This window comes from Panthera tigris, chromosome A2 (genome assembly GCF_018350195.1).
Source record: "Panthera tigris isolate Pti1 chromosome A2, P.tigris_Pti1_mat1.1, whole genome shotgun sequence".
Classification (NCBI taxonomy): Eukaryota; Metazoa; Chordata; class Mammalia; order Carnivora; family Felidae; genus Panthera; species Panthera tigris.
This window is the reverse complement of record NC_056661.1, coordinates 73,422,667-73,450,654: the sequence shown is the minus strand read 5'-3', so window position 1 is coordinate 73,450,654 and position 27,988 is coordinate 73,422,667. Positions and strand designations below refer to the sequence as shown.

Genomic DNA, 27,988 nt, shown 5'->3' with positions numbered 1-27,988 from the left:
AGCCTCCTCGTGGAGGGGGGGGGAGCGGAGGAAAAGGGAGCTCCGCCACCTCTGCTCGCGGCGGCGGCGAAGGAAGAAGAAAGTCAGGGCCCGAACCCACCGCCACAGGCTCAGAAACTTCCCCCCCCCCCGCCCCTATCTCCCCGGAAACAGCCCCCCGCCCAGCCCCGCACACTCGCTGCCCCAACCGTGAGCCGCAGCCCGGTCGCCCCCGCCTCGCCCCGCCCCGCCGCCCGTCCCTGCGGGCGGCAGAGTGCGCGAGGCCCTAGGCCGGGAGTTGTTGTCAGGCCCAGGCCACTTCCGAGGCGCCCGCCGTGTGTCGCCGCCACCACAGGAGGACGACGTCGACGCTGAGGAGGCGGCGGCGGAGGCGTGTTGTTGTCTCGCCCACTCCCCTCCCCTGAACTCGCACCCAACGTCAGGGCGCGATGGAGTGAAGCGGAGACGAAGGTGGTACTTCCGCGTTGCGCTGCCCGAGCCGAGAGCGCGGCCGAGGCCGCTCCCCCACCCCCGGGGGCACTTGGAGGACTCCGGACTCCCCCACAGGTCAGCGCCCGGCGCATCTGGTGTTTTTGCTGCTGAGGAGAGGACGACGAGCACGATCGCGAGCTCTGCCACCAGGATTCCTGCTTCCCTCAGGCCCGGAGGCCGCTGCATACCCCACTGTGACCTGGAACCCAGGGACCCGAGTCCTGACCCGGATTATCGTGGCGTGTCCCCTGGCCGGCCCTGGTGCTCGGTGTCCCTCCGCCGCCGCCGCAGTTCCCGTTTCCGGCGGGGGAGATGGCCAGGATCTGACCCGGGAGGAGGCCGCACCCGCGCCGCGCTCTGCGGCGGGCTCTAGGCGATGCCGAGCAGCTCGGACACGGCGCTGGGGGGAGGCGGGGGCCTGAGCTGGGCGGAGAAGAAGTTGGAGGAACGCCGCAAGCGGAGGCGATTCCTGTCCCCTCAGCAGCCGCCGCTGCTGTTGCCGCTCCTGCAGCCGCAGCTCCTGCAACCGCCGCCGCCCCCGCCGCCTCTGCTCTTCCTGGCTGCTCCCGGCACGGCCGCCGCCGCAGCCGCCGCCGCCGCGGCCTCCTCCTCTTGCTTCAGCCCGGGCCCCCCTCTGGAGGTCAAGCGGCTGGCGAGAGGCAAGAGGCGCGCAGGAGGGCGGCAGAAGCGGCGCCGCGGGCCCCGCGCCGGGCAGGAGGCGGAGAAGCGTCGGGTCTTCTCGCTGCCCCAGCCGCAGCAGGACGGCGGTGGCGGTGCTAGTAGCGGCGGGGGTGTGACCCCGCTGGTGGAATACGAGGATGTGAGCTCCCAGTCCGAGCAGGGGCTGCTGCTGGGGGGGGCCAGCGCGGCAACGGCGGCGACGGCTGCCGGGGGAACGGGGGGCAGCGGCGGGAGTCCGGCCTCCTCCTCCGGCACCCAGCGGCGCGGGGAGGGGTCGGAGCGCAGGCCCCGCCGGGACCGCCGCAGCAGCAGCGGCCGCAGCAAGGAGCGCCACCGCGAGCACCGGCGGCGGGACGGGCAGCGCGGCGGCAGCGAGGCCTCCAAGTCCCGCAGCCGCCACAGCCACAGCGGCGAGGAGCGGGCCGAGGCCGCTAAGAGCGGCAGCAGCAGCAGCAGCGGCGGCCGCCGGAAAAGCGCCTCGGCCACGTCTAGCAGCAGCAGTAGCCGCAAGGATCGAGACCTGAAGGCTCACCGGAGCCGGACTAAGTCGTCCAAGGAGCCGCCTTCGGCCTACAAGGAGCCGCCCAAGGCCTACCGGGAGGACAAGAGCGAGCCCAAGGCCTACAGGCGGCGGCAGCGGTCCCTGAGCCCGCTGGGAGGCCGGGACGACAGCCCGGTGTCCCACAGGGCCTCGCAGAGCCTGAGAAGCCGCAAGTCCCCCAGCCCGGCAGGAGGTGGCAGCAGCCCGTACTCTCGGCGGCTGCCACGCTCCCCGAGCCCCTACAGCCGCCGCCGCTCCCCCAGCTACAGCCGCCACAGCTCCTACGAGCGGGGCGGCGACGTGTCCCCGAGCCCCTACAGCAGCAGCAGCTGGCGCCGCTCCCGGAGCCCCTACAGCCCGGTGATCAGGTGAGTCCGCCGCCTGGTGCGCGCCGGTCCTCTACAGCGCTGGCCAGATCTCCAGGGGGCAGGGAAAGTGGTGATTGGCCTCTTGGAGCCACTTAGCTCTACAACCGGCCCTAGAAAACCCATCTTCAGACTGGGCTTCAAGTCGGGAGAGGCGTTTTCGCGCGCCCACGACACCTTTTAGTGGGTTGGAGGGACAAAGCAACAGGTCCCGCAGTTTTTTTCTTCTCGCTCGTGCAGGGAAAATTTCTAAGAAAGAGTTCAAAGTTTTCAACTTGTTGCATTGATATATTCACAGATTTCCCTCAACTGCTCTTTGCTTTTCCAGCACAATTACTTTGGGTAAACCTAGACGTTTTAATTTGTCATCATTTTGAAAGCCCTATGAAGAGGTTTCATCGGAGATTTAGGAACGGACTGCAGCTAGGGCCTAAATATTGTAGGAGAGAATCAGAATCACTTGCTGATGTCAGTTAGATGTACATTTCAGATGTTTCAGGTGATTAATACAACGACAGAAAAAGGTTTTCTGTAAAGTTTATTCTTTTAAGATGTAGAAGCCTTATAGTTCTAAATTCTCAAGACAAGGAAGATGCCCGATTTGTGATATTCTTGTGCGGAATGTTTTTTTAAGTGTTCAAAAGTAGAAAAAAAATGACAACATTGTGGTTTCTCTGTTGGTTTGTGATGACACCCAGTTGCTAATGACGTATAATTAATTGGTGTGACCAAGCAAATGGTCTGGTACATCCTTACACTATTACACTATTTACCATTACATTAAGTTACTGTTTACATTTACCATAAGTTAGCTATACTTTTATATATCAGGATCTTTGTTCAGGAATCTTTAAAAGGGGTAATTTAATCTAGTGAAATTGGAGTAAATCTTTTATGTAGTTGTTATACCTTGTTACGTAATTCTTCAGGAAAAGTGTGTGCATTGATATATGCATACCTGTGAAGCAAAGTGAATTAAAAATAACTTTTGAATATTTTGTAGGTTCTTAATTCCTTGAGCTGTCTGGAAATTCTAGGCCTTATATTTTAGGGTATTACAGAATGACGTTTGCATCTGTTATGCTTTTCCTATTGGCCTTAGTTTGCAGTAATGCCAAGTGGATGCTAAGAATCTCTAAGTAGAAATTATGTTGAATCTCAATTCATGTATCTGTAAAATTAGCAGATCTCTTTGAAGTGTCAGCCTAGTAAATATTTGTGAAGATGTGATTGGAGTAGAGATCTGGGTGTGAGTTTGTCTTTAAATGAAAACATCTGTGTACATGTGTTTCTTACAGTGTTCAAGTACACTTAAAATGCTAGTTGATGCCTTAATAAAGACTATTAACAGTGACCACTTAGCTTTTATATCTTGTAAGACTTTGCATTTTACTTTTAGTTAAAATATTTTAGGTTTGCCAAAAGGCTTGCTTTCTTTTCTTTTTCTTTTTTTTTTTTTTTGCAGTTGACTGTTTTTGAAAACTGATTAGGTTAAGTTTCAGCGCTTTACATTGTAATTTTTAAGCGTATGATGCAATATAAGAGTAGATTTATGTGTTTGTTTGGTTTTTTAGTTGCTGGTTACTTTAGCAAGGCCCTGCACTATGGTGCTGTGTATTTTATATATATTGTAGAGTAGTGGTATGTATGATTAGGATTATTCATCTTTATTAGCAAATATTTATTAAGCACATTATATGCCAGTTACTGTTCTAGGGACTGGAATAGATTGGTGAAGGGAGATGAGGTCCTTGCCCTCATGAAGCTTGCATTCTAGAGAGCCATTCATTGCTGAATCTTTTCATGGTGTTTATACTGACCACCAGTATTTCTAATGGATTGGATTTGGAAGAGGCTTTAGAGTATCTTGGCCAACATTCCTGACAGCTGTCCATTTGCATTTGGTGTGTGCCTGAAACATCCAGACCTGGGAAAACATTATTTTGAGATGGCCTGTTCCATTAGATTTGGGACTTGAATTCTAGTCCTGACTTAGCAAGACCCTCTCTTAAAGGCTCCCGTTTCTGAACTGTAATGGGAAAATGCTTGTGATTTTTGGATTATTTCAAGGATTAAGTGAAAATTTGTGTTTTGTAAAGTATAGAAATACTATAGATTATGATAGAAATGTAATATTGAGTTATTATTGCGTAGTTTGAATTATTAGAATTCTTCACATTGAAACAGAAATCTATCTCCATATAACTTTCTACCCATTGCTTCAAGTTTATCCCTTTGGAATGATACAGAGCAAACCTGTATGCCACCTCTTTAAAATGTAAAGACACTTCCCATGTCTTCTTTTCTTCTCTAGGGCCAAGAACTTCATTTTTCGTGAGGTGTGGTTTTTAAAGATTTTTAAATATAACAAATGTGTTATAACTGTTTAGGAAATTGAACTTGTCCAGTTTAATGCTAAAAGTTTTATTTACTTTCAGAATTTAGTAATGTCTTAAGTGTCTCATGTTGTTTAATGAATAGACTGCTAGATCGTGAGCCTTGTGAAGGCAGCTATCCTGTCATGCCCACCACTGTATTCCTGGTGTTCAGCATGGCATCTGGCGCATGTAGTCTCCTAATAATTGTTGAATGGGTAAATGAAGGGATGATGGAGTTTATGGAGCATGTGAAATATTAGAGTGGGCCTGGATTGCATAAGTATTTAATAGAGACCATGTGCTATGCTATGAGAAATATCAGTGAGATCTTTTACCAGTCCACATGGACCTAATGTATTCATAAATTGTCAGTGTAATATTTTAAGGAAATGCATGCACATTGAAAATGGTATTGAAACCATGGTATGAAGTTTTTTCTTGGTGTTAATTCCTAGAATAAATCCTCTCCATTCTAGTGACTTCTAAATCACAGTTTTCTCTAGGCCTTCATCTGAATTTTCAGTCCTCTCCTCCTGCTTTTCTTTTCATCAGTCCCTCCTTAGCTTTACGTTTTCTCTGTGTAACCAGTTTACCATATTTTCTTTACTGCTTGACTATCGGGCTGTGGGAAGTCACATAATTTTGCTGACTGGCCCTATAGTAAGTGTGAGAGTGTACTGAAGAGAGAGCTGTTTAATAAAGGGAGGGAATGGTACTGAGATTTGGATTTTACTATATGCCAGGCATTGGTAAATACTTACCATACATTCACCCTCAAATCCCCTAAGATACACTTCTATTGATAGACTGGGAAACTGAAGCTATAAAAAGTTAAGTCAGCTTGGATTCAAACCCAGGGCTGACTGAAGTATGTGTTCTTGATATTAGGTATTGGTATTGTCATGCATTAAAGGGAGCTGGCTTTCAAGGGAGCTGACCCTCTCATGTGATAATCTGTTTTGCTGAAATTCATCTCCCTGTTTGGTTATTTATTGATTTTTTTTTCCTGGCCATCTTTGCAGCATTTTGAAAATTTTAAAAAAGAAATTCTTCTCTAAAGATTGTTTCAGCTCATTTGGTCTTTATTAACTTGTAGTTTTTATGAATATGAGTCTAAGAACAATTCCTTGAAGGCTTTAATTATACTTAGTTATTGACAGTTGTTTTGTAATGGAATGTCTTGATCTGAAGTCACTCAAGTCTCATCAGTTACAACCAGTATAATAAATTGTTATATATACTGTAATTGGTTCTGTGTCTGAAATTGTGGAAGTTCTATTCTAAATGGAGCAAAAGCCTCCATTACAGAGACCCTGAAAATCTAAAGATGGGTGGACCCTAGGTGTAAATCAGTGAAGTTATTAGTATTTACTTGCATATGATGTGGGATACCTCTGTCATGATTTATTTAGTGTATTGTCTTAAAATCTGTGTTCAAAAATATGTAAAATAAAACCACTCCGGGATAATGAAAAAGCTCCTATTAACCGATAATGCTACTGATTTGGTTTGTACTTACTAGAATGGTAGTATCCTTAGATGAATGTAATTCTTAAAATGCTTTTTAAAAGTGTTGAGTGTATAGGATACTAGAATAAATGAAGAAATACACAGAAGGAATGGAAATTTAGGTGAAGTGTCTTAAGTGTCCAAACCTGTAGTTACTTATTTCATGTTCAAAGTAGGCTTGTGTTTTGCTTCTTCTCTGACCAAACTTTACCCAGCATTTATATCTATGTAGTCCTTATCACATGTATATTTTTTAAGTTTATTTATTTTTGAGAGGCAGCACAGGTGAGGGAGGGGCAGAGAGAGAGGGAGACAGAGAATCCCAACAGGCTCTGCACTGTCAGTATAGAGCCCAACATGGGTCTCGAACCAACAAACTGTGACACTCTGACCTGAGCCGAATATCAAGACGCTGTTCAACTGACTGAGGCACCGAGGTGCCCTGCCCCATTTATCATATATTTGTTCTAACACTGGTATTTCTCCCGTTTTCATTTTCATTCAGCACCTTAGTTCAGGCCCTAGTTTTCACTCAGACTTCCTGTTATCATTCTTTTCTTCTCTCTTCCATCCCTTTCTTCCCACTTCATTCTTTATCAGGAGAATTTTCTTTTTTAATTTCTTTTAACATTTATTCATTTTTGAGAAACAGAGCATGAGTGGGGAAGGGGCAGAGAGAGAGAGGGAGACACAGAATCTGAAGCAGGCTCCAGGCTCTGAGCTGTCAGCACAGAGCCCGACATGGGGCTCGAACCCACGAACCGTGATATTGTGACCTGAGCCGAAGTTGGACGCTCAACCGACTGAGCCACCCAGGCGCCCCATCAGGAGAATTTTCTTAAAGTCTTGGTTAGATTGTGTCACTTCCATTTTATAGAATTAAGTCCAGACTTTTCAGTGGATTTTCAGGTAATACCTTTTATGATCAGGCCCCATTCTATCAGAATTCTATTTCCAGAGGCCCTTTTATTTCTCTGTATTCTTGCTCTTGCTGTTCTTTTACCTTGAAATGCCCCTGTTTTTCCCTCTTCTCTGCTTCCGGCTTTGCATTCAAATCCTAGCTCCAGTTGAACCATGTTGAGGTCTTGCTCCATTCATCTAGAAAAAGTTAATTCTTATATTACTGCAGCACTTTGCTTTATCTTTGTTATAGAGCTTCAAAAAATTCTATTTAATATTCTAATTATTTGGCTGCGTACATTTGTGTTTTCTCTCTAAGATTGTAACCTCCTAGAGGATAAATTTTAAAGTGTATTGATTAGTGGTTGAGTTAGTTTAGATAGCATTTTTTCACCATAGATTAATGAAAATCAGCGTTTGTGCAGAATCCAGTTGTGTCTCTAAACTTGGAATTTTGGGGATGCGTGGGTGGCTCGTTCTGTTAAGCATCCATTCTGGATTTCGGTTCAGGTCATGATCCCACAGGCCCTGCGTCTGGGTTCCATGCTGAGCATGAAGCCTGCTTGTAATTCTCTCTCCCTTTCTTTGCCCCTCTCCCATTTGCGTTCTCTGTCTCTCTCAAAATAAATAAGTAAAAATTTAAAAAAAAATACTTGCTATTTTGGTTCACATATACTCTAGGATAGATGAAGTAATTATTTTATTTTGTAAGGAGAAAAGCTAAGAACTTCTTTTTCTAGCTGCTTCTTTACTGGCATGAGTTGAAGATGCTGGGACTCGTTTTCTGTGTGAGTAGAATAAATTCAGACCTAGTGTTTATATTTGCACTCTGGTACTAATCAAGATAAGTGATATGCTTTTCTTGGTGAAAATTTTCTGAACAAGTTGACTGTATGTCAAGCTTTATTTCCTAACTGAAAAATTGTAGCTGTTTCTGAAAAATAAGTTGAAAATTAATATTGCTTAATATTTATATTTTAGATCATTTTAATCTGTTGTTTTACACTTTCTCTATGAATATCACTTAATTTTTTTTTTTAATTTATTCATTTACTTTGAGAGAGAGAATGAGAGAGAATTCCAGGCAGACTTCACACTGCTGGCCAGAGCTGGACGTGGGAGTCTTGAACCCACGAACCAACCACGAGATCACGACCTGAGGTGAAGTCTAGAGTCAGACATTCAACCGACTGAGCCACCCAGGCACCCCTCATTTAAATTTTTATTGCTGTTATTTTGGTTTTGGTTGGCTTTGTTTCATAGCTAGATATTTATATGCTTTTAAGTGGATGTCAGAAACAAAAGTATCAAGCTAGAATCAGAAGTACTACTTGTTTGCAGTGATTTTTGTTACTTGAATTTCTACATATGTAAATCGTGAGAGAATCTAGTTTGCTTAATGTATTTGGAAAACAAAATGAATGTACAGAATAAAATCTAGGTTAGAAACTGGAATTTATTTATTTTTAAAGTTTTAATTTAAATTCCAGTTAGTTGATGTACAGTGTAATACTAGTTTCACGTGTGCAATATAGTGATTCATCACTTCCGTACAACACCGGGCGCTCATGACAAGTACACTCCTTAATCCCCATCACCTATTTCAAAACCCATTCCTTCATCCCTTTGTCTCTGGTAACCATCAGTTTGTTCTCTATAGTTAAGAGTCTGTTTCTTGGTTTGTCTTGCTCTTTTTTTCCCCTTTGCTCATTTAAAAACTGGAGTTTATAAAAAAGAAATGAAAAAGGTAGTGAGAGGAACTGAAAACTGAAAGTAGTTAATGGGCTGCATGCCTCCCCACTTTTGTTACTGCATTTTCAGTTGCACAGAGGCACTTTCACTGAGATATGTTATTGATTCTCCAAACTTACTTTATTTAATATTAAGTTAATTATTTCACCATTCTTAAAATCATTTCTTCTTCTGATGCTACTCTTCAGTATTTTTCACCTGTTTACAAAGATTCTAGAGAATCATGGTTTTTCGGTTACTACAGAACAGTGTGAGAGATTAAAAGTCCTTCTGAATCCAACCACCTGAGATGATCATCTTTGACATTTCTGAATAACATTCTTCTAGACTTCTCTCTGCATAATATATGGGACTTATGCATATATGCAAAGCATAGAGACAAAAGATTTTATATAAATCTTAAGAATTATGGGAATATACTACAATGCTGTTTTGTACATTGTACTCTGTAGTATGGTCTTTTTATTGGCTTTTGTTGTTGTATGGATGTACTGTAACTTATTTGGCCAACTCCATTTTGCTAGAATCTTAGTTTTTTATTTTTGACATGTGTATGTATTTGTTGTAGATATTTTGTATGTGCATTTGTCCCGTTAAATCCCATATATTGGACTTTTCAGAGGTAAAATTGTTGGGTCAGAAATGGTACTCATATTTGTAATTTTGATACACTGTCATATTGTCCTTCAGAAGGCTCTTACCGTTTTTTATTTCCCAACAATGTGCCACTGCTCATTTCCTCAGCCCTATCATCACTCGGAGTTGTCAGATACGCCATTATTTTTTTATTTGCTTTTCTTTAATATCTAATAAGACTGACTTTATTTTCATCTATTTATTGAGTGTTTTAGTTTCTTGATTTATTCTCTTTGTTGTTTTTCTTATTAATTTGTAAGCTTTTTTGTGTATTAGGGGTATTAACTTTCTGTGGCATAGCAACTATTTTTCATGGGTTTGTTTTTTGTTTTTTTTTTAACGTTGTTTATATAATGTTTTGTTTTAAGAAGTGCTATGCATGTATTCATGGTTTTTTTTTTTTTTATATATGAAATTTATTGTCAAATTGGTTTCCATACAACACCCAGTGGTCATCCCAACAGGTGCCCTCCTCAATATCCATCACCCACCCTCCCCTCCCTCCCACCCCCCATGTATTCATGTGTTTTAAGTGACAGTTTCTCCAAGGCACCTAGGTCCAAAACTGCAGTAATACTTCACTTGCCTCTTGTTCTTCCCCAGTTCTAGTGAATTGCTTGTTCTGTTGGTCCTTTTGCAGTGGTCTTTAGTCTATCTGTTCTTACTTTGGTTTTGAAATTCCTTACTTTACGCTTTTATTGTGGGGTTTGCTTGCTTTGGGTTTTTCCTCTTAGACACTTTCCTGTTTTCTGCGTTCAAATTAATCTTAAAATACCATTTTGATTCTGTCATATTTCTCTGAAGCATACTTACCGAATCAAATTCTTGAACTGGGCATTTATGATTCCTTACCCCAGAGCGACCCACACTCCCTTTATTTATATATGCTGATCACAATGCAAGCTGGACTCTTTACTACGTTAAAAACATGGAATTGCAGGTGCCCTACACTTTAGTTTATGCCCTTCTCTCAGTTGGCTAATCCTCCTTGTCCATTCTTCCAGCCATAGTTGAGGTGTCCTCTTCATTAATGTCATCTAGAAGTGACCTCTTACATCCAGGCTTGAGTTAATTTGAGATGTCCCCTCCCACCCAGGTATACTGGACATATTTCATTCATTCATTAAAAAAAAAGTCAGTTTTATTAAGGTATAATTTGCATACAGTATAATTTCCCAATTTATGTATAAAATTAAATGCTTTTGACAGATAGATATACTTGTGTATCTTCTACACAATCATGATAAAGAACATTTCTATTACCCCAAAAACTTCCCTGTGCCCCTTTGTAGTTTGTCCCCTGTTCTGCATGTGGTCCTTGGCAACTGCTAATCTGCTTTTTGTCACATTAATTTTATCTTTCTTGAACTTCATATCAGTAGAATTATATGGTATGTAATCTTTGGTGTCTGCCATTCACTTAGCATGCTTTTGAAATTCATTGTTGTTGATGTGCATTTGAGTGATTTTTTAAAAAAATTTTTTAATGTTTATTTATTTTTTGAGAGAGAGACAGAGACAGAGCATGATGGGGAGAGGGGCAGAGAGAGAGGGAGACACCGAATCCCAAGCAGTCTCCAGGCTCCAGGCTCTGAGCTGTCAGCACAGAGCCCAATGTGGGGCTCGAACTCACAAACCGCAAGATGACCTGAGCTGAAGTTGGATGCTTAACCGACTGAGCCACCCAGGTGCCCCAGTGGTTTGTTTCTTTTTATTGTTTAGTAGTATTCCATTTACATCTACAGTCGGTGGATATACCATAATTTGCTTGTCCATTCACCCAGTTGATGAGCATTTAAGTTTCCAGTGTTTGGCTATTATGAGCAAAGGTGCTGTGAACATTTGAATAGTTTTTTTCTGTTTGCATATCTCATGAATAAATTTGGAGTGGGATTGCTATGTTGTATAGGAAGTGAGTTTTTGAGTTTATAAGCAGCCTCTTTTCCAAAATGGTTGTACCATTTTTCATTCTAGTCAGTAATGTATGACCATTCTGGTAGCTTCAAATCCTGACTTGTTTTTATCAGTCTTTGTTCTTAGCTATTCTGGTGGACGTGTAATGGTACATCATTGTGCTTTTATTTGCAATTCTGTAATGACTAATAATGTTAAGCATCTTTCCATATGCTTATTTGCTCTTCATATCTTTTGTGAAGTGTCTTAAAATGTTTTGTCCATATTTTTTATGAATTGGGCTATTTGCTTTATTGAATTGTGAGAGTTCTGTACATATTATAGATATAAGCTTTGTCAGTTTGTAAATGAGTATTCCTGTTCTGTGGCTTGCCTTTCCTTAACAGTAGTTTTGAAAAGCAGAATTTGATGAAATCTAATTTAGCAAATCTGAGTCTAACTTATGGTCACAAAGACTTTCTCTTTGGTTTTATAATGTACCACTTTAGTTTATCACAGGCTACCTTCATGTATAATATAATATTGCAAGAGTATGCTTCTATTTCCTCCTTCTCTTCTTATGTACTATTCTTGTCATATGTGTTATTTCTACAGAAGTATGACTTATGTACGTTATTTATAGACATGAAATTAAAAAAATGAGAAAAAAATTTATATCTAATATATACCTCTTTTTTTTTTGAGAGAGAGAGGGTGCAAGTGAGTGAAGGGTAGAGAGAGAAAGAGGAAGAATCCCACGAGGGGCAGAGAGAAAGAGAGAAGCGGTGTTCACCTGGGACTTGTGTTTAACCCAAAGCAGGGCTGGCGCTCACCTGATGTGGGACTCGAACTCACAAACTGTGAGATAATGACCTGAGCCAAAGTCAGCTGCTTAATGACTGAGCCACGAAGCCACCCCTTAATGTACCTTTTGAAACACTTCTGATGCCTTTGTGTAGATCCAAGTTTTGAGGTAGTATTTTGCTGTAGGGAGAGAAATAGCTTTTAGCCTTTATTTTTTTTTTAAAGTAGGCTCCACACTGGGTATGGAACCCAACGCAGAGCTTAAACTCTTAAACTCATGACCCTGAGATCAAGACCTGAGCCGAGATCAAGATTCAGATGCTTAACCCAGACACCCCTTTCAGCATTTCTTACCAATGCCACTCTGCTGTCTTGTTTGAAAAAGTCTCTATTTTGAAAGATATTTTTGCTGGGTATGGAATTCTACATGGACTTTCCTCCCCCGCCCCCCCCCCCCCTTTGTTACTTTAAGTTATTCCGCTTCTGGCTTGGGTAGTTTGACAAGAATTTACATAATATTTTGTTTTTGCTTCAGTCACTGGATTGTAAGTCTCATGAGGTTCTTTTTTAATCTTACTGTCTCTTAAGCACCTACCACAGCACATGATAGGAAATAGATACCTAACAAATGATGTTAAATTGGTTTGGATAAGAAAATATCCAGCACCTCAGAATTTGAAAAAAAAATCCTTTTAATATTAATAGAGTCTAATATTGATTTATGAATAAATCAATAATGGCTAGAGCTGGACCTATCAAAAATATGTGCCTTTGTGCAAATCAAGTATTAAGCTTTCCCTCTACTTTTCTCACCATCTTTCCTTTTTCTCTCTTCAAAAACATATCTCAGGGCATGGTTCAGTGAAACATGAAGACAAACACAGTTTATGTGCTCAGTGGACTAGAACTTGTTTGCCTGAGCAAATCCACAAAAAGTCAGTCATGTGTCTTTAATCTTCTTAACTTTTAGTGTTTCATAAGGAACATGAAAGGAAGTATACTTTTCAAATAAACACAAAACATTTCAGTTTTATATTAAATTTTTCTAGTTTTTAAAATAACATCTTTTTTGAGATATTATTCACCTACCATGCAATTTACTCTAATTTTAACTGATACAGACAGTGGCCTTTAGTATAGTCACAGAGTTGTGCAGCCATCACCACTAATTTTAGAACATTTTAATCACTCCAAAAAGAAACTCAGTGCCTGTTAGTAGTCAGTCTCCATTCTCACCTCCCCACATCTTTGGCAACTACCAATATACTTCTTATCTCTTTGGATTTGCCTATTTTGGACATTTCATATAAATGGCATCATATGATTCACGGTTTTTTATGACTGCTTTCATTTGAGCTTAATGTTTTTAAGGTTCATCTATGTTGTAGCATGTGTCATCAGTATTTCATTTCTTTTTAGGGAAAAATAGTGTACCATTGTATGAATATACCACATTTTGTTGTCAGTTGATGGACATTTGGGTTGTTTTCAGTTTTTGGCTATTATGAATTATGCTTCTATGAACATTTGTGTTTAGTTTCTTGTTTTCGTTTGTGTTTAGTTTTTGCATGAGATTTTTTTTGCATGAGGTATGTTTTTATTTCTTTTCTTCCTTTTTTTTTTTAATGTTTGTTTATTTTTGAGAGAGAGAGAGAGAGAGAGAGAGAGAGCAAGCAGGGGAGGGGCAGAGAGGGAGACACAGAATCGGAGGCAGGCTCTAGGCTCTGAGCTGTCAGCACAGAGCCTGAACTCATGAACTCATGAACTGCAGGATCATGACCTGAGCTGAAGTCAGACACTTAACCGACTGAGCTACCCACGTGCCCCTGTTTTATTTCTCTTGGATATATATATACACCTAGGAGTGGAATTTCTGGGTCATGTGGTAATTCTGTTTAACATCTTAAGGAACTGCCAATCTCTTTTCCAAAGTGGCTGCATCATTTTTTATATTCCAACCAGCTATATATGAGGGTTTCAATTTCTGCATATCCTTGACAATAGTTGTCTGTTTTTATTACATCTGTCCTGGTATCTCGTTGTACTTTTGATTTGCATTTCTTTAGTGACTAATGATGTTGAACAGCTTTTCATATGTTTATTGGCCATTTGTATATCTTTTTGGGAGAAATGTTTATTCATGTCCTTCACCTATTTTAAAATTGGGTTTTCTTCTTATTGTTGAATGTCTTGAATTCTTTATATATTCTAGGTACTAATATGACTATGACATTTCTTCTAGAAAGAAGAACTCTTGTATTCACGAGAGTTCATTTTAATTTAGTGCAAAATAATGGACTCTCCCTGGGTAACTTGTTTGTAACTGCTTAGGCCATTCTCACAGTGTAAACTTTGGACAAGTCACTTAGCTTTTGAGTCATTGTCTATGGACTCATAAGAAGAAAAAAGAGAATTCCTAGGGCGAGGTGTTAACAGAACAACCAAAAGACTACTGTCTGGTTGGCAGACCTTCTACCTTGGGTTGACTGGGTAAATATCCACTATAAAGGAAAAAGCAAGGACTAGAAATTATATAGATGTGGATTTAGGTACTAATTCTGTTGCTTTCATAGCAGAGCAATATCAAGCAATTCAATTTTTGAGCTCTGGTCTTTCTACTTTGTAAAATGGGAGGTATAATGCCTACCTAGTAAAAAAAAGAAAAATAAAACAACAAAACTGGAAACAACCCAAGTACAATGACTAGGAGCAATTAAATTGTGCTACAGATACATGATTTGCATTTTTCCCCCATTGTATCACTTTGTTGACATCCATTAATGCACATTAGTTTTTAATTTTGATGAAGTCCTGTTTATTTTTTCTTTTGTTGCTTGTGCTTTGATGTTGTATCTAAGAAGTCTTTGCCTAATTGAACATCACAAAGATTTATTCCTATATTTTCTTCTAAGAGTTTTATAGTTTTAGCTTTTACATCTTGATCTTTGATCTATTTTGGATTAATTTTTGTGTATGGTGAGAGAAGTCCACCCTTATTCTATTGTGTGGAAAACCAGTTGTGCCAGCACTATTTATTTAAAAGGCTATGTATTTTTTTCGCCATTGAATTGTATTGGCACCCTTGTTGAAAATCCACTTACTATAAATGAGAGGGTTTATATATGGACTGTCAGCTCTAGTCCATTGATTTTACATGTCCATCTTTAGCCACTACCATACAGTTTTGATTATTCTAATCTTGTAGTAGTTTTTGAAATTAGGAAGTGCTTGATTCTAATTTTGCAGTGATTTTTGAAATCAGGAAGTGCAAGTCCTTCAGCTTTACTCTTTTACATTGCTTTGACCTTTCCCCCTCTTTTTTGGAGGAGGAGAGGGGTCCTTTGCATTTCCACATGAATTTTAGGTTTACCTGGCCAAAAGGCAGCTTGGATTTTCATAGGGATTGCACTGAATCTGGAGATCAATTTGAGAGTATTGCCATCTTAATGGTAAGTCATAAAATATATGAGTATGGAATGTCTTTGCATTTATTTATGTCCCTTCAATATTTTCAGTGGTATGTTGAAGTTTTCAGGGAATAATCCTTGAACTTTTTTTCGTTAGATTTATTCCTAAGTATACTTTTTCAGTGTAATGGGAGTTGTTTTTGTAATTTCATTTAATTGTTCATTGCTAGTGTCTGGACCTACAATAGATTTTTCTACATTGATCATGTATCCTGCCATCTTGCTTGTTTATTAGTTCTAATAGTTTTTAGTAGATTTCTTAGGATTTTCTGTATACAAGATTATGTCATTTGCAAATGGATACAGTCTGGATTCCTTTTACTTATTTTTTCTTGCTCAGTTGCAATGGCTAGAATCTCAAGTACAATGTTTTGTGGGTTTTGTTTTAATTTATTTTTTTAATGTTAATTTATTTTTGAGACGGAGACAGAGTGTGAGCAGGGGAGGGGCAGAGAGAGAGGGAGACACAGAATCTGCAACGGGCTCCAGGCTCTGAGCTGTCAGCACAGAGCTCGATGTGGGGCTTGAACCCACGAAACGTGAGATCATGACCTGAGCTGAAGTCAGACGCTTAACCGACTGAGCCACCCAGGCGCTCCCCAAGTACAATGTTTATTAGAAGTGGTAAAATGAGACTTCCTTGTGTTGATCCTGATGATCCTATAGGAAAAGCATTTTAGTCTTTTTCCACAAAATGATGTTAGCTATGAATTTTTCATAAATCCTACTTTTATTTTTTGGTTAAAGTTGTTTCCCTTGGGGTCTAATTTTTGGTGTCAGAAAAATTCTAGATGCCTTGCTTGACCCTTACATATGAGCCTGTGTAATTATGTATTACTCTTACAGAGTCCAGGAAAAGAGGAAAATCTCCTATTTTGTAGCATGTGTGTAATGATAATGATTAGCTATATTGGTTTCCTACAGGAACATTTGAAAAATGTTTTATTGTTAAAAATATATGCATTAATGTTCACAGTATTTTCTTTAATTAGTGTTACTTAAGTAGTCATGATTTTCTAAATTTAATTTTTTAAGGTTAAGAGGTGGTGTACTGTAGTAAGAATAATTTGTGCAGCCTTTTTTATTTTTATTAAAGAAAGTGACAAGTTTTCTTTATAGCATAGATTTTGGTTTGTTGTAATTTCTGGTGGTATTCATCTTTAAACTTTTCTGTTGGTGTTTGTGTATTCTTTTGATGAGTTTTGAATACTCACTGTTTTTTAAGTAATCTCTATGCCCTGTGTGAGACTTGTCCTCACGACCCCGAGATCAAGAGTTGCGTGCTCTACCAACTGAGCCAGCAAGGCACCACTGTTGGTGTTTATTTTCATTAAAATTTTTTTAAAAATTTATTTTTTACTAACAAAAGTGGGTTTATTCGAGAGTAACAGTAGCAGTCAAGGGCATACAAGCTACCACAGAACCATGGGCAAGATCTATGAGTATTTATTTTTAAACTTTTCTGTACTTTTCAGTTTTCTACAATGAAATTGTGTTACCTTTTTTAAAAACCCATACTGTTTGTATTTAAAACTTACATATGAGGGGTGCATGGGTGGCTCAGTCCGCTAAGTGTCTGACTTTTGGTTTTCGGCTCAGGTCATGATCTCACCAGGGTTTGAGCCCCCATCAGGCTCTGCACTGACAGCATGGAGCCTGCTTGGGATTCTCTCTCTCCCCCTCTCTCTGCACCTTCCCCTGCTTGCTTGCTCTCTTTCTCAAAATAAATAAATAAACATTAAAAAAAAAAACCTTATATATGAGATACTTGAAAACAATACAGAAGAATATACAGCAAGATGTGAAAGCTACCCTTGATGTCCTTTTTGTTCCTGTTCCTTTTAAAATGTATAACTCTGTACGTAGTTGGTGTATATGTTTTTTCTGTGTATATACTTTCATACAAACATGTGTACATGTAAACATTAAGAATGTGACTATGCCATAAATTTTTATTTACTTTTTTTTTTTAGCAGTAGTATTTGAAGCTCTTTCCAAATTGGCTACATAGAATTCCATACTGAAATGTTTCAAGTTTTATTTACCTATCAGTTGTTGGGCACTGTTTTTTCATTTTTTCTGTATTATAGTCAGTCCTTTAAAGAGTATCTGTGTAATAACTTTTTGACACATATGGAAATGTTTTTGTAGGATATGTTCTCGTAAGTGAAATTGCAGATCAAAAGCATTTGATAGATATTACCAAACTGCCTTTTAAAAAGGCTGAGTAATTTTATATTCCTTCTGATAATTTATGTAACTGACCATTTCTGTGCATTTTCATAAATTATATTTTCAGAATTCCAATTTTTGACATTCTGATGGATGCAAATTAATTACCATTGCTTTATTTTGCCTTTTCTGGTTATGAGAGAGAAGAGAGCATTTAAATTTCTTTACTGGCCATTTGCATTTCTTCTGTGATTACATATTTTTCTAATCAAGAAGAGACTCTAGTTATTAAAAATAAGGAATGAATATAGTTTTACAACAGAAAAACTAGTTTTGTTCATTAAATCCCTATGGGATAATGGATATAAAATGGTTGGTTAATAAAATGATAAATTCATCTCAGTGTTTATATGAAGAAGCTAATTAGCTAAATGTTATTCTGTCTCAAATCTTTTTAGTTTAAGTAGAATTTCATCAGTGGACCTTTGCCTGTTAGTTAGCTGGGTATCAGTTATACAAAGTTAGCATTTATGGGCAGTTAGAGAATAGATGATAAACATGTGCTTTGCTCTTTTATTCATCAATTCAATAAATATCTTTTGATTCCTTATTACATACCAGACACAGTTCTAGGCACTGGGATGGAGTAATAAACAAGACAGTGGTGGAAGGGGGGAGGGAACATGATGTACTTATTTATTTTTCTGAGGAGAGGCTCACTGTGGTGTTGATAAATATATGGAGCCCTGAATGACAAGAAAGAGCAACTATGTGATGATCTCAGTATCCCAGAAAGAGAAAACAGTATTGCCAAGGTACCAGGAAGAAGCATAACTTTGAAGAATCATAAAAGAGACTAGTGACTGGGACCTAGTGAGTAAAGGAGAGTGTAATGAAGATGAGAGGCAGTTTGGGTCTTGTGGATCACAACAAAGATTTTTATTTTAATTTTAAATGCAGTGAGAAGCCATTGGAGAGTTTTAGGCAAAGGTGTGGTATAATCCAGTTTATATTTTTGATAGACATAGAATACAAGACAGTATGTCACAAGTATTATTCAGCAAATGGGGAGGTTACAGAGTTGGGACTTTAACTTGATCCATAAAGGCAAGTAAGAAATAAATGGAGGGGAAGGATGTAGTTTGATGTGGTAGCAATAAAGAACGCCTGGGTTTCAATTGGAAGACTTGGTATTCAGTATTGACTCTACTTCTTTATAGCTCTTGGCCTCTACATAAAATTTTTAACTCTCTTCTTAGTTTCTCTCATCTTTCTGTGTACTTTGGTTGCTGTGAAGAGCAAGTCAGACGAACAATGTTTATAAAAGTGTTTTGTAAACTGAGACATGCAATATGGTATGTTTGTTTACTCAGGAAAAGACTTATCATCTGTGTGGTATTATGCTAAGGACTGTGGAGTGATTAAACAAAAATGAATTATACCTGGTTTCTGCTGCTCAAAGAGGATATAGTCTAGTAGACAATGTGGTAAATACCTAAAATACAAAGTTAAGAATGGTAAACATCTTAAGAAAGATGCAGATAAAGCCCTATGGGGAGTTCAAAGAAAGAAGAGCTTTCTTCTTTCTTGGAGTTGGCGGTAAGGCTTTTAGAGTAAGAGCTCTTGAATGAGGCCTTGTAGGACTTCAGTAGAATATGGAGGGGAAGAGAATATTCTCAGTAGGTGAGTCTGTGAGTAAAGGCATGGCAATATTAGGCAGATTCAGAATGTGATAAGGAAAGGTAGTTTACAATTAGATCATGCAGCACCTTAATATTAGGATAAGGAAGATGAATTCCATTCAATAGGAATATTCTCAGCAGGTGCTTAATTCTGCAAATATTTATTGACTATCTGCCATTGCCACATTGGTGCTAGTTAGGGCTATGAAGATACAGTTGATCTCAGTCTATTTGCGGAAGACAAATTGTCTGTTATTCTAATGAGGCAGGATCATAGGACAAGGAACATCTCCAGCTCTCTGGCATAATGAGGGAAGGCTTTATAGAGGTATAGTAGACCTTTTGTTATGATATGAGGTATCTTTGTACTTACCAGGTACCAGAGATGAAGAGAGGAATATAAGAAAGGCATTCTGTGTTTTGGGATGGCTGGACGAGGTCTTTGTATGCAGTGCAAGGTTGTCTAGAGCTTTGTTACAGGGGTAACTGGAAGATTCAGGTGGTGGTATGGAGACTAAATTGGAAAGGATAGAGGTTTGAGGTGAGGAGTCTGAAAAGGAGACTGTTAGACTGGGCGAAGTGAGAGGTGATGTAGGACCAAATGAGAAATAGTAGCTATGGGACAAAGAGCCTAGACAACTAGAGAGATGCTTAAGATGTACAATTGGCAGGACTTGCAGATCAGTTGGATATGGGAGAAGAGAGGAAAAGGACCATATGGAATATAGAATGATTTCTGGATCTTTGCTGTTTCAGAATTTCAGAATCTGCTATTGCCTGAGAAGAAAAGGGGTGGATTTGGAGAGGACTTAATAGTTTTATCTGTATTGTGTTGAAGGTACTTGTAGGTTAGTTGGAAGTGGGAAGAAGGTCATCACACATGTTGATATTCCTCCCCCACCCCAAAGATAGGTCATTGTTCACCCTAGTAATTAATTTCAGTGAGGATACAAGCCAAATTATAGGGGTTTGAGGGGTGTATGTATGTAGAGAATTTGGTTGTAATTGGAAGCAGAGAAAAAGATAAAATACAAAAATACCATTGTTTGTTTTTTTTTATATGTATGTATTTATGTACGTATTTTTCTTGTTTGTTTTTAAAGATTTTAAAGATGAATTATTTAATCCTTGAAATAGTAAATGGACAGCAAAGGGTTGAAGTCACAAATAGTGGAATAGTCATGGAGGAGCCTAGAATAGTGCATCTCAAACTTTAGTGAGGATCTTGTTAAAATGCAGACTCTGAATCAGAAGGTCTGGGTTGGGGCTTGAGATACAGCATTTCTGACAAACTCCCAGATGAGGCTAATGCTGCTGGTTTGTGGCCCATACTCTTTGAAGTAAGATCTAGAGAGTATGGCATTGATAGCATTATAAAAGAGTTAGTCTTGGATAGGAAGAAGAACACCTCTATTCTGAGATCAGGTAAAATGTGAGGTAGATGGAGATACAGATTAAGCTTGTAGGTGGGAGCTGTGCCTGATAATTTTTTTTATTTCTGCAAAATAGAAGTAAAACAATGTTAAGAAAAGACTTTGGAATGGTGTTAACTTGAAGACAGAAAGGTTTGGAATAAATTGTGAAGGTTTGGAATAGCTACTAAAAAGAGAAGGGAAATGAGTGAATTTGGAGCATTTAACATTCACTGAACAGTGAGGATTTGTTTGGTGATGGTGTCTGTAGAAATAATTGGAGTAGGGAGAGACTATATATGAAGATTTTTGAGATGATAAGGTACTCTCAGGGGAGATAATGAGGTCTGAAATAGAAAAGTGGCCTTGAGAATACAGAGGGGAGGATGTGGTAGGCTGCATAATGGCCCACCCAAAGGTGTCCATGTGAACCTGTGAGTATACTTCCTTACACGGCCAAAGGGACTTTGCAGATGAGATTAAAATGAGCATCTTGAGATGGAGAGATTATCCTGGACTGTACACGTGGGTCCTCTGTAATCACAAGGGTCATTATAAAAGGAAGCGGGAGGGTCAGCAGAGTCAGAAAAGGCCATGTGAGGACAGAAACAGCAGAAGAGGAAATGTGATAAAGGAAGCAGAGGTCAGATTGTTGGAGGACCAAGAGCCAAGGAATGGACAGCCTTAAGAAGCTAGAAAAGGCAAGGAAACAGATTTTCCCAAGAGACTGCAAAAGGAACAAAGCCCTGGTGATGTGCTGATTTTTGCCCAATAAGACTGATTTTGGAATTTCAACCTTCAGGTACTGTAAGATAATAAATTTGTGTGGTTAAGCCATTAAATCTGGTAATTTGTTATAGCCACAATAGGAAACATGCATAGAAGTGTGGATGTAAGGGGATGCAGAGTTAGAACTGATAAAGTGAGGCAGTTGATGAGATGTGCTGTGGGCATCAGGTAACTGGGAAGATTTCTAGCCTGGATAAATGGGTGGAAAAGAGTGGTGAAATTAAAATTACAGGAGGAGATATTAGAGGAAGGTAGTCGCTTTGCATTAAGTATAGATTAGTTAGGGTAAAGGAAGATCTGAAACAGGAAGACGGATTTAAGAGGCTGCCCTAGTATTGTTAATAGTTACTTGAAAAAAATGAGAAAAAAAAAGTTAATTGAGCTGTTCCAATACCAGTACATGACAAATTACATAGGAATATTTAAAATTTTGACTGAGAAGGTAACAAAAGGGATGATTGAGAAAGGCAGGTTTTTGACTACTTCAGGTACTGTTTTTCATTTTAGAAGTCATTTTTTTTTACTAGTTTTATTAAGATATAATTGAGAAAATTATGTATTTAAAGTGTCATTGTGATGATTCGCTATGTGTATATATTGGGAAAGGATTCTCATATCATAATCAGGTTATGTAATACATCCATCACCTCATAGATTTAATTTTTTTGGTTAGAGTTCTCTAAGTTAATTTCAGTTATACAATATTATCAACGGTAGTCACCACGTTACACATTAGATCCTCAAACCTTATTAATCTTGTAACTGAAAGTTTTTATTGAGGTGCGTTCCTTCTATACTGTTTGTTTAGTTTTTATCATGCAAAGTTGTTGAATTTTGTCAAATGCTTTTTCTGCATCTGCTGAGATGATCCTGTGATTTTTATCCTTCATTTTGTTGATGTGGTATGTCACATTTATGGATTAGCATATGTTGGACCGTCCTTGCATGGGAAGCATTGTTATATCTTTTTTGGGAGGGTAATCAAGTTTTTGAAATGCGTATAGCTGCTGTTAGAATGTGAAATAAACAGGGTAGAAAAATTAAGCTAAAAAATGTTGAGAATAGTGGCTAATGTATCAGACATGAACATGTATAGAACATTTCTATCATTTTAGAAACTTCTTTTGGATAGTGGTTATATATTGTTTTATATAATGAGGAACTAGATATTATTATAGTAAAAATTTTAAGAGTTAGTGTTAGCATACCTGGACTCTTGGAGAGATTGTGTGATATAGTTGAGTGAATACTACACCATGCTCTTTCTCTAAGGAACACTAACCTAATTCACAATGAGCACTAACCAGTTGAGTTTCGGGATATCAAGTTTTGATTCTGGTTCTGCTTTGTGTTGTATGAATTTGCAAGCCTTAGAAACATGGAAAGTTTTCTCAACTTCTTAAAGAGATACTACCATCTCTCAAAAACATTAAAAAGAGACAAATAGCTAATATGTATTCACTGCGTAGAGATATTAGAAAAAACATTTTTAAAAAGAAGAAAAATCTTATCTTCAAAGAAAGACTTGCTATCTACCATCCATTTCGTTCTTTTGGTTAAGATACCATGATATCGTTCATTCTGTAGTCTTGAAGACACACTTCTCTCTTACCCTCGTAACTTTGTATGGCTGAAGTATTAGATCATTTGTAAAAATGACTTAAACTTGAATTTTGTGTTTATATTTAATATTAGGTTCCCAAACCATGTTTGTTTCAGACCGTAAGCACTGAGAGAATGCATGTTTCCTAGGACATGAAGTTAAAAGGTTAAGGAACTTATGGGGCACCTGGGTGGCTCAGTCGGTATGATTTTGGCCCAGGTCGTGATCTTACCTTTTGTGAGATGGAGCCCCATGTCGGATTCTGTGCTGTGATAGCACAGAGCCTGCTTGGAATTTTCTCTGTCCCTCTCTGTTTGCCCCTCTCCAGCTTGAACTCATGCAGTCGGTCTGTCTGTTTGTCTCTCTCTCTTTTTCAAAATAAGTAAATAAACATTTTTTTAAGTTAAAAAATGAAAAGTTAAATTTTTGAAGAGAAATAGAATTAGAGAGGAATGGAGGGTATGTCCAGAAGAATTTAATTGATACAGAGATCAAAACATATAAAAACCTCATTTCTAAAATAACCCTTTTATTTTTTACTTTTTTAAAAAAAATGTTTATTTTTGAGAGAGAGCATGCACAAGCAAGGAAGGAGTAGAGAGAGGGATATAGCAGTGAGCTGGATGGGAGCGCGAACTCACACATCTTGAGATCACGACCTGAGTCCAAGTGGGACGCTCAACCAACTGAGCCACCCAGGCACCTCCAATATATATATCCCTTTTATAGACCAGAAATTTTTAAGTCTTTGCTGATAATGCTTATCCAGATTCTATCCAGAAAAGAATAATTTAATAGGCCACGGGAGTTAATTGTATTAGGGTTTTACCTAATATCTTTGTCTCTTTTCTTAGGTAAAACTTAGTCATAAATCTCTCAGTTAAATATAATTTATGTGTCTGTATGAAATTGATGATCCGAATCTTGCTACTGTAGGAAAGTTAATTTGAGGAAAGTTCTGTACTGTTACCTCTGATGAAATGATAGTCTCTTTGCTCTCTCCTGCTGTGTACCTTTCTGTTGCTTTAGAAGCATGGCATATGAGACTTGTTTTGAGGCCCAAGAGTTTAAAGGGAGAAGACATAAAAAATGTGGCTGTTTCATATTATGACACTGTTGGTTCCTGTATTAAAGTTATCTGAGATAGTTACCACTTTATATTTAGCAAAACAATTCCTCTCATATCCGTAAATAGTTGTAAGCTTATTGGTGATTTTAATGATTGGTGTATATGAATATTTAATGATAAGCAAGTGTTAGATTTAAGTATTTTCTAAACTGTGTTCCCATTAATCTAAAATAGTGTTGCATAAATACTTTATATAAAATATTGGGTTTGTATGAAACACAAGCTCGATGTTGAACAGCAGTTGGCCCTCAGTACATTTTGAAATGTTTTTGAAAGAGTGAGGGAGAAGTTTAATTTGTATTTGAGTTTATCCTAAACCTAATCATCATTTTATTTTCATATTAGAATTATAGAATGTTTCTAACGGTTTTCCTCCATACTTTACTAACATCAGATATAAACAGAGTTTCCAGTCCTTTCTTTTCTCTCTGCCCTATTTTAATTATGGGTTCTTAGGAGTTTCTTTGCTTTATTTACTCTCTCCCCATAGCTTCTACAAAATTTCAGCAAGAGTTCTCTCCTTCACAGTGTGTTAATTTTTTTTATTGTGTTAACCTAGCTACTTTTCAGTCAGAAGGTCTGGATTTAAAACCTGGCATACAAGGTAGATCAGGCAAGGTTCTGAAAGGAAACTGAATCCAACTGAGATGGTGCAAGAGACTTTCACGAAGGATTGCAGATAAAGGGGTGGATTAAGGGAACCCACAAGGGATGTTCCTGTAGTTACAGAGGGAAGCAAGGAAAATACAGTGTTTTTAGAGCCTGATGAGAGCTGTGGAGAGGGTGATAAGGGGACACAGCTTCTGTCAGAAAATGTGACCAAAAGGGAGGATGCTGGGAAGAAATAATCCGGCCTTCTCTGCCTTCTGATCTGCCGGTGACAGCCCTGAAACTCAGAAGGTGCATTTGTTGAGGTTAGCCTCCTTTGGCACAGAGTTGGATAGAAGAGTATTGGAGGAATAGGGTAGTGACAGTAAGTAATAACCAGTACAACTACTGATGAGTATGGGATTGATTTTAGGTAACATAATATTTTAGATTACATTTCTAATCTGTGAACTGTAGATACTTCACTAGGATTGATGTGAGCATTAAAATGAGACCTGGTAAACATGTCAGAGTACTATCATAGTGCCTTTGTCTTGTAGATACTTGTTTTTAGTTTTGATAAGGTGAGGATTTGAAAACTTCAGTTTCCTTTCACATGGTGCTGTGCTGCATTTGTTTTATAGGAATTTTGGTTGTCACTGTATTTTAAATATATATGATAGTTTTTGTATTTTCCAGTATTTTTTGAAAAGTGAATTGCAGTCATTATTGAGTAGTTACCAAGATTTAGAGACTGCTTTTACTTATTGCCCAATGACAGGCATTGTCTTTTTCACTCTTGCTGTAGACAGAGCACTACCGACTACTGAATTTGTGGGGTGAGGAAGCTTTACAGATGTAGAGATTAGACTTTGGTGAAAGATTGGTCAGACTTCACCCTGCTACTGCTACCATTGGTGTACCCTTGTTGTGTACTTCTCTTTTCTTTCTTTTTTTTTTTTTTTTTTAAGCAGGAGGCTCCCAGGGACCTCAGAAAGACCTTTTTTTTTTTTTTTTTTTTTTTTAATGTTTTAAAATGTTTATTTAATTAGAGAGAGAGAGAGAGAGAGAGAGAGAAAGCATGGGGGGGGGGGGCAGAGAGACAGAGACAGAATCTGAAGCAGACTCCAGGTTCCAGGCTGTGAGCTGTCAACACAGAGCCCAACACGGGGTCCAACTCACGAACCTGAAATCACGACCTGATCTGAAGTTGAACGCTCAACCGACTGAGCCATCCAGGCACCCCTGTACTTCTCTTTCCTTTCCTTTTCTTTCTTTTAATTATTTTTTAATCTTTATTTATTTTTGAGAGACAGAGTGTGAGCAGGGGAGGAGCAGAGAGAGAGGGAGACACAATCTGAAGCAGGCTCCAGGCCCCAAGCTGTCAGCCACAGCCCGACGCGGGGCTTAAACTCATGAACTGTGAGATCATGACCTGAGCTGAAGTCAGATGCTCAACCAACTGAACCACCCAGGCGCCCCTGTACTTCTCTTTTCTAAAGACAGCAGTGATGCTTCATCACACTTTTGTTCCTAATCCTTAGAGTATTTCTTCTACCAGAGATCTGCTTTCATCCAGTCTCACCTTTGAGCATTCATAGGCTAGACCAGGATGAAGACAGTCTATTTTCAGGAAAATTTTAGCTACCAGATAGATAATAATCTGCTTAAAAGCATTTTCTGTCTTTTAAAAAAGTCTCCCCCCAAAAAACTATTATGATTTTGAAATTTAATAAATTTCTATTTTATGTAACAGGGTTGAGTTAGTAGTTTTTGTAAATTTCAGACTGAACTTTTCTGAATTCCTGACTAAATCTTCATTATTTTCCACCAGACGTTCTGCCAAATCCCGAAGCAGAAGCCCATATTCCTCTAGGCATTCAAGATCTCGTAGCAGGCACAGGTTGTCTCGATCCAGAAGCCGTCACTCTAGCATTTCTCCTAGCACACTAACTCTGAAGAGTAGCCTGGCAGCCGAGTTGAACAAGAATAAAAAAGCACGGGCTGCAGAGGCAGCAAGAGCTGCAGAAGCCGCAAAAGCTGCAGAAGCAGCTAAGGCTGCTGAGGCTGCTGCCAAAGCTGCCAAAGCCTCCAACACTTCTACACCTACGAAGGGGAGCACGGAGACGGGTGCCGGTGCATCTCAAACAAACCATGTGAAGGATGTGAAGAAACTGAAAACAGAACACGCACCTTCTCCGTCAAGTGGTGGGACTTTAAAAAACGACAAGGCAAAAACAAAGCCACCTCTTCAGGTAACCAAGGTGGACAATAATTTGATTGTAGATAAAGCCGCCAAGAAAGCAGTTGTAGTTGGGAAGGAGAGTAAATCTGCTGCTACAAAGGACGAACCAGTATCTCTTAAAGAGAAAACCAAACCACTTACACCAAGTTTAGGAGCCAAGGAGAAGGAGCAACATGTGGCTTTAGTGACCTCTACGTTACCACCATTACCTTTGCCTCCCATGCTGCCTGAAGATAAAGATGCCGATAGGTAAGCGCAAAAACGTTTTGTCACTAACAGTTTATTTTTATTATTTTGAAATTATTTTTTTACTGTTTATTTTTGAGAGAGAGAGAGAGAGAGCAAGAGCAAATGAGCGTGGGGGAGGGGTAAAGAGAGAGGGGATGGGGGAGACACAGAATGTGAAGCATTCTGTCAGCACAGAACCAGCCTCGGGGCTCGAACTCTCAAGCCGCAAGTTAATGACCTGAGCTGAAGTCAGACGCTTAACTGACTGAGCCACCTAGGCACCCTTGTCACTAACAGTTTAAAAAAAAGAAATGTAAGTTTGGAGTGAGAAATTACCTGAAATGCCCCCCCCCATAAAAAGGTTATAAAAAAATCATAAGTAAGTAAACTGTTTTTATTATGTACACTTTAAAATGAAGCACACTGCTTGTAAGATGACAAAATATAGTTTATGCTAAGAATTCCAGGAAAAATTTGCTGTTGGGTTCGGAATACAATGTATATTTCCGATTGAGTTTGGGAATTAGAAATGCTAGTACTGTGTTTTCTTTGATTTAATATTCCTTAAATGACAGTATCAGAAACAGGACATTTATGAGAGACTCTGTCCTGGGTGATTAAAGCAGGTATATTCGTTATTTCTAGGTTTCTTCTGTGGCCTTACACATTTATCACTCTGGGTAGCTTTATGAATTTATTATTTTTTAGGCTTTTCTTGACCCTTTTAATTTTGTGCAATTGGA

At 39.2% G+C, this 27,988-nt stretch overlaps 1 protein-coding gene across 2 annotated transcripts in view; it reads left to right on the top strand.

The window, feature by feature from the left end:
- Positions 1-847: 847 nt before the first annotated feature.
- Positions 848-27,988, top strand: part of CDK13 (cyclin dependent kinase 13) — a 122,149-nt gene continuing 95,008 nt past the window's right edge. For both annotated transcript variants that reach the window (XM_042963836.1, XM_042963831.1), the window contains exons 1-2: positions 848-2,061; positions 26,607-27,266. In XM_042963836.1, the coding sequence (XP_042819770.1) occupies positions 848-2,061; positions 26,607-27,266 (1,874 nt within the window). The remainder of the gene's footprint in view (positions 2,062-26,606; positions 27,267-27,988) is intronic.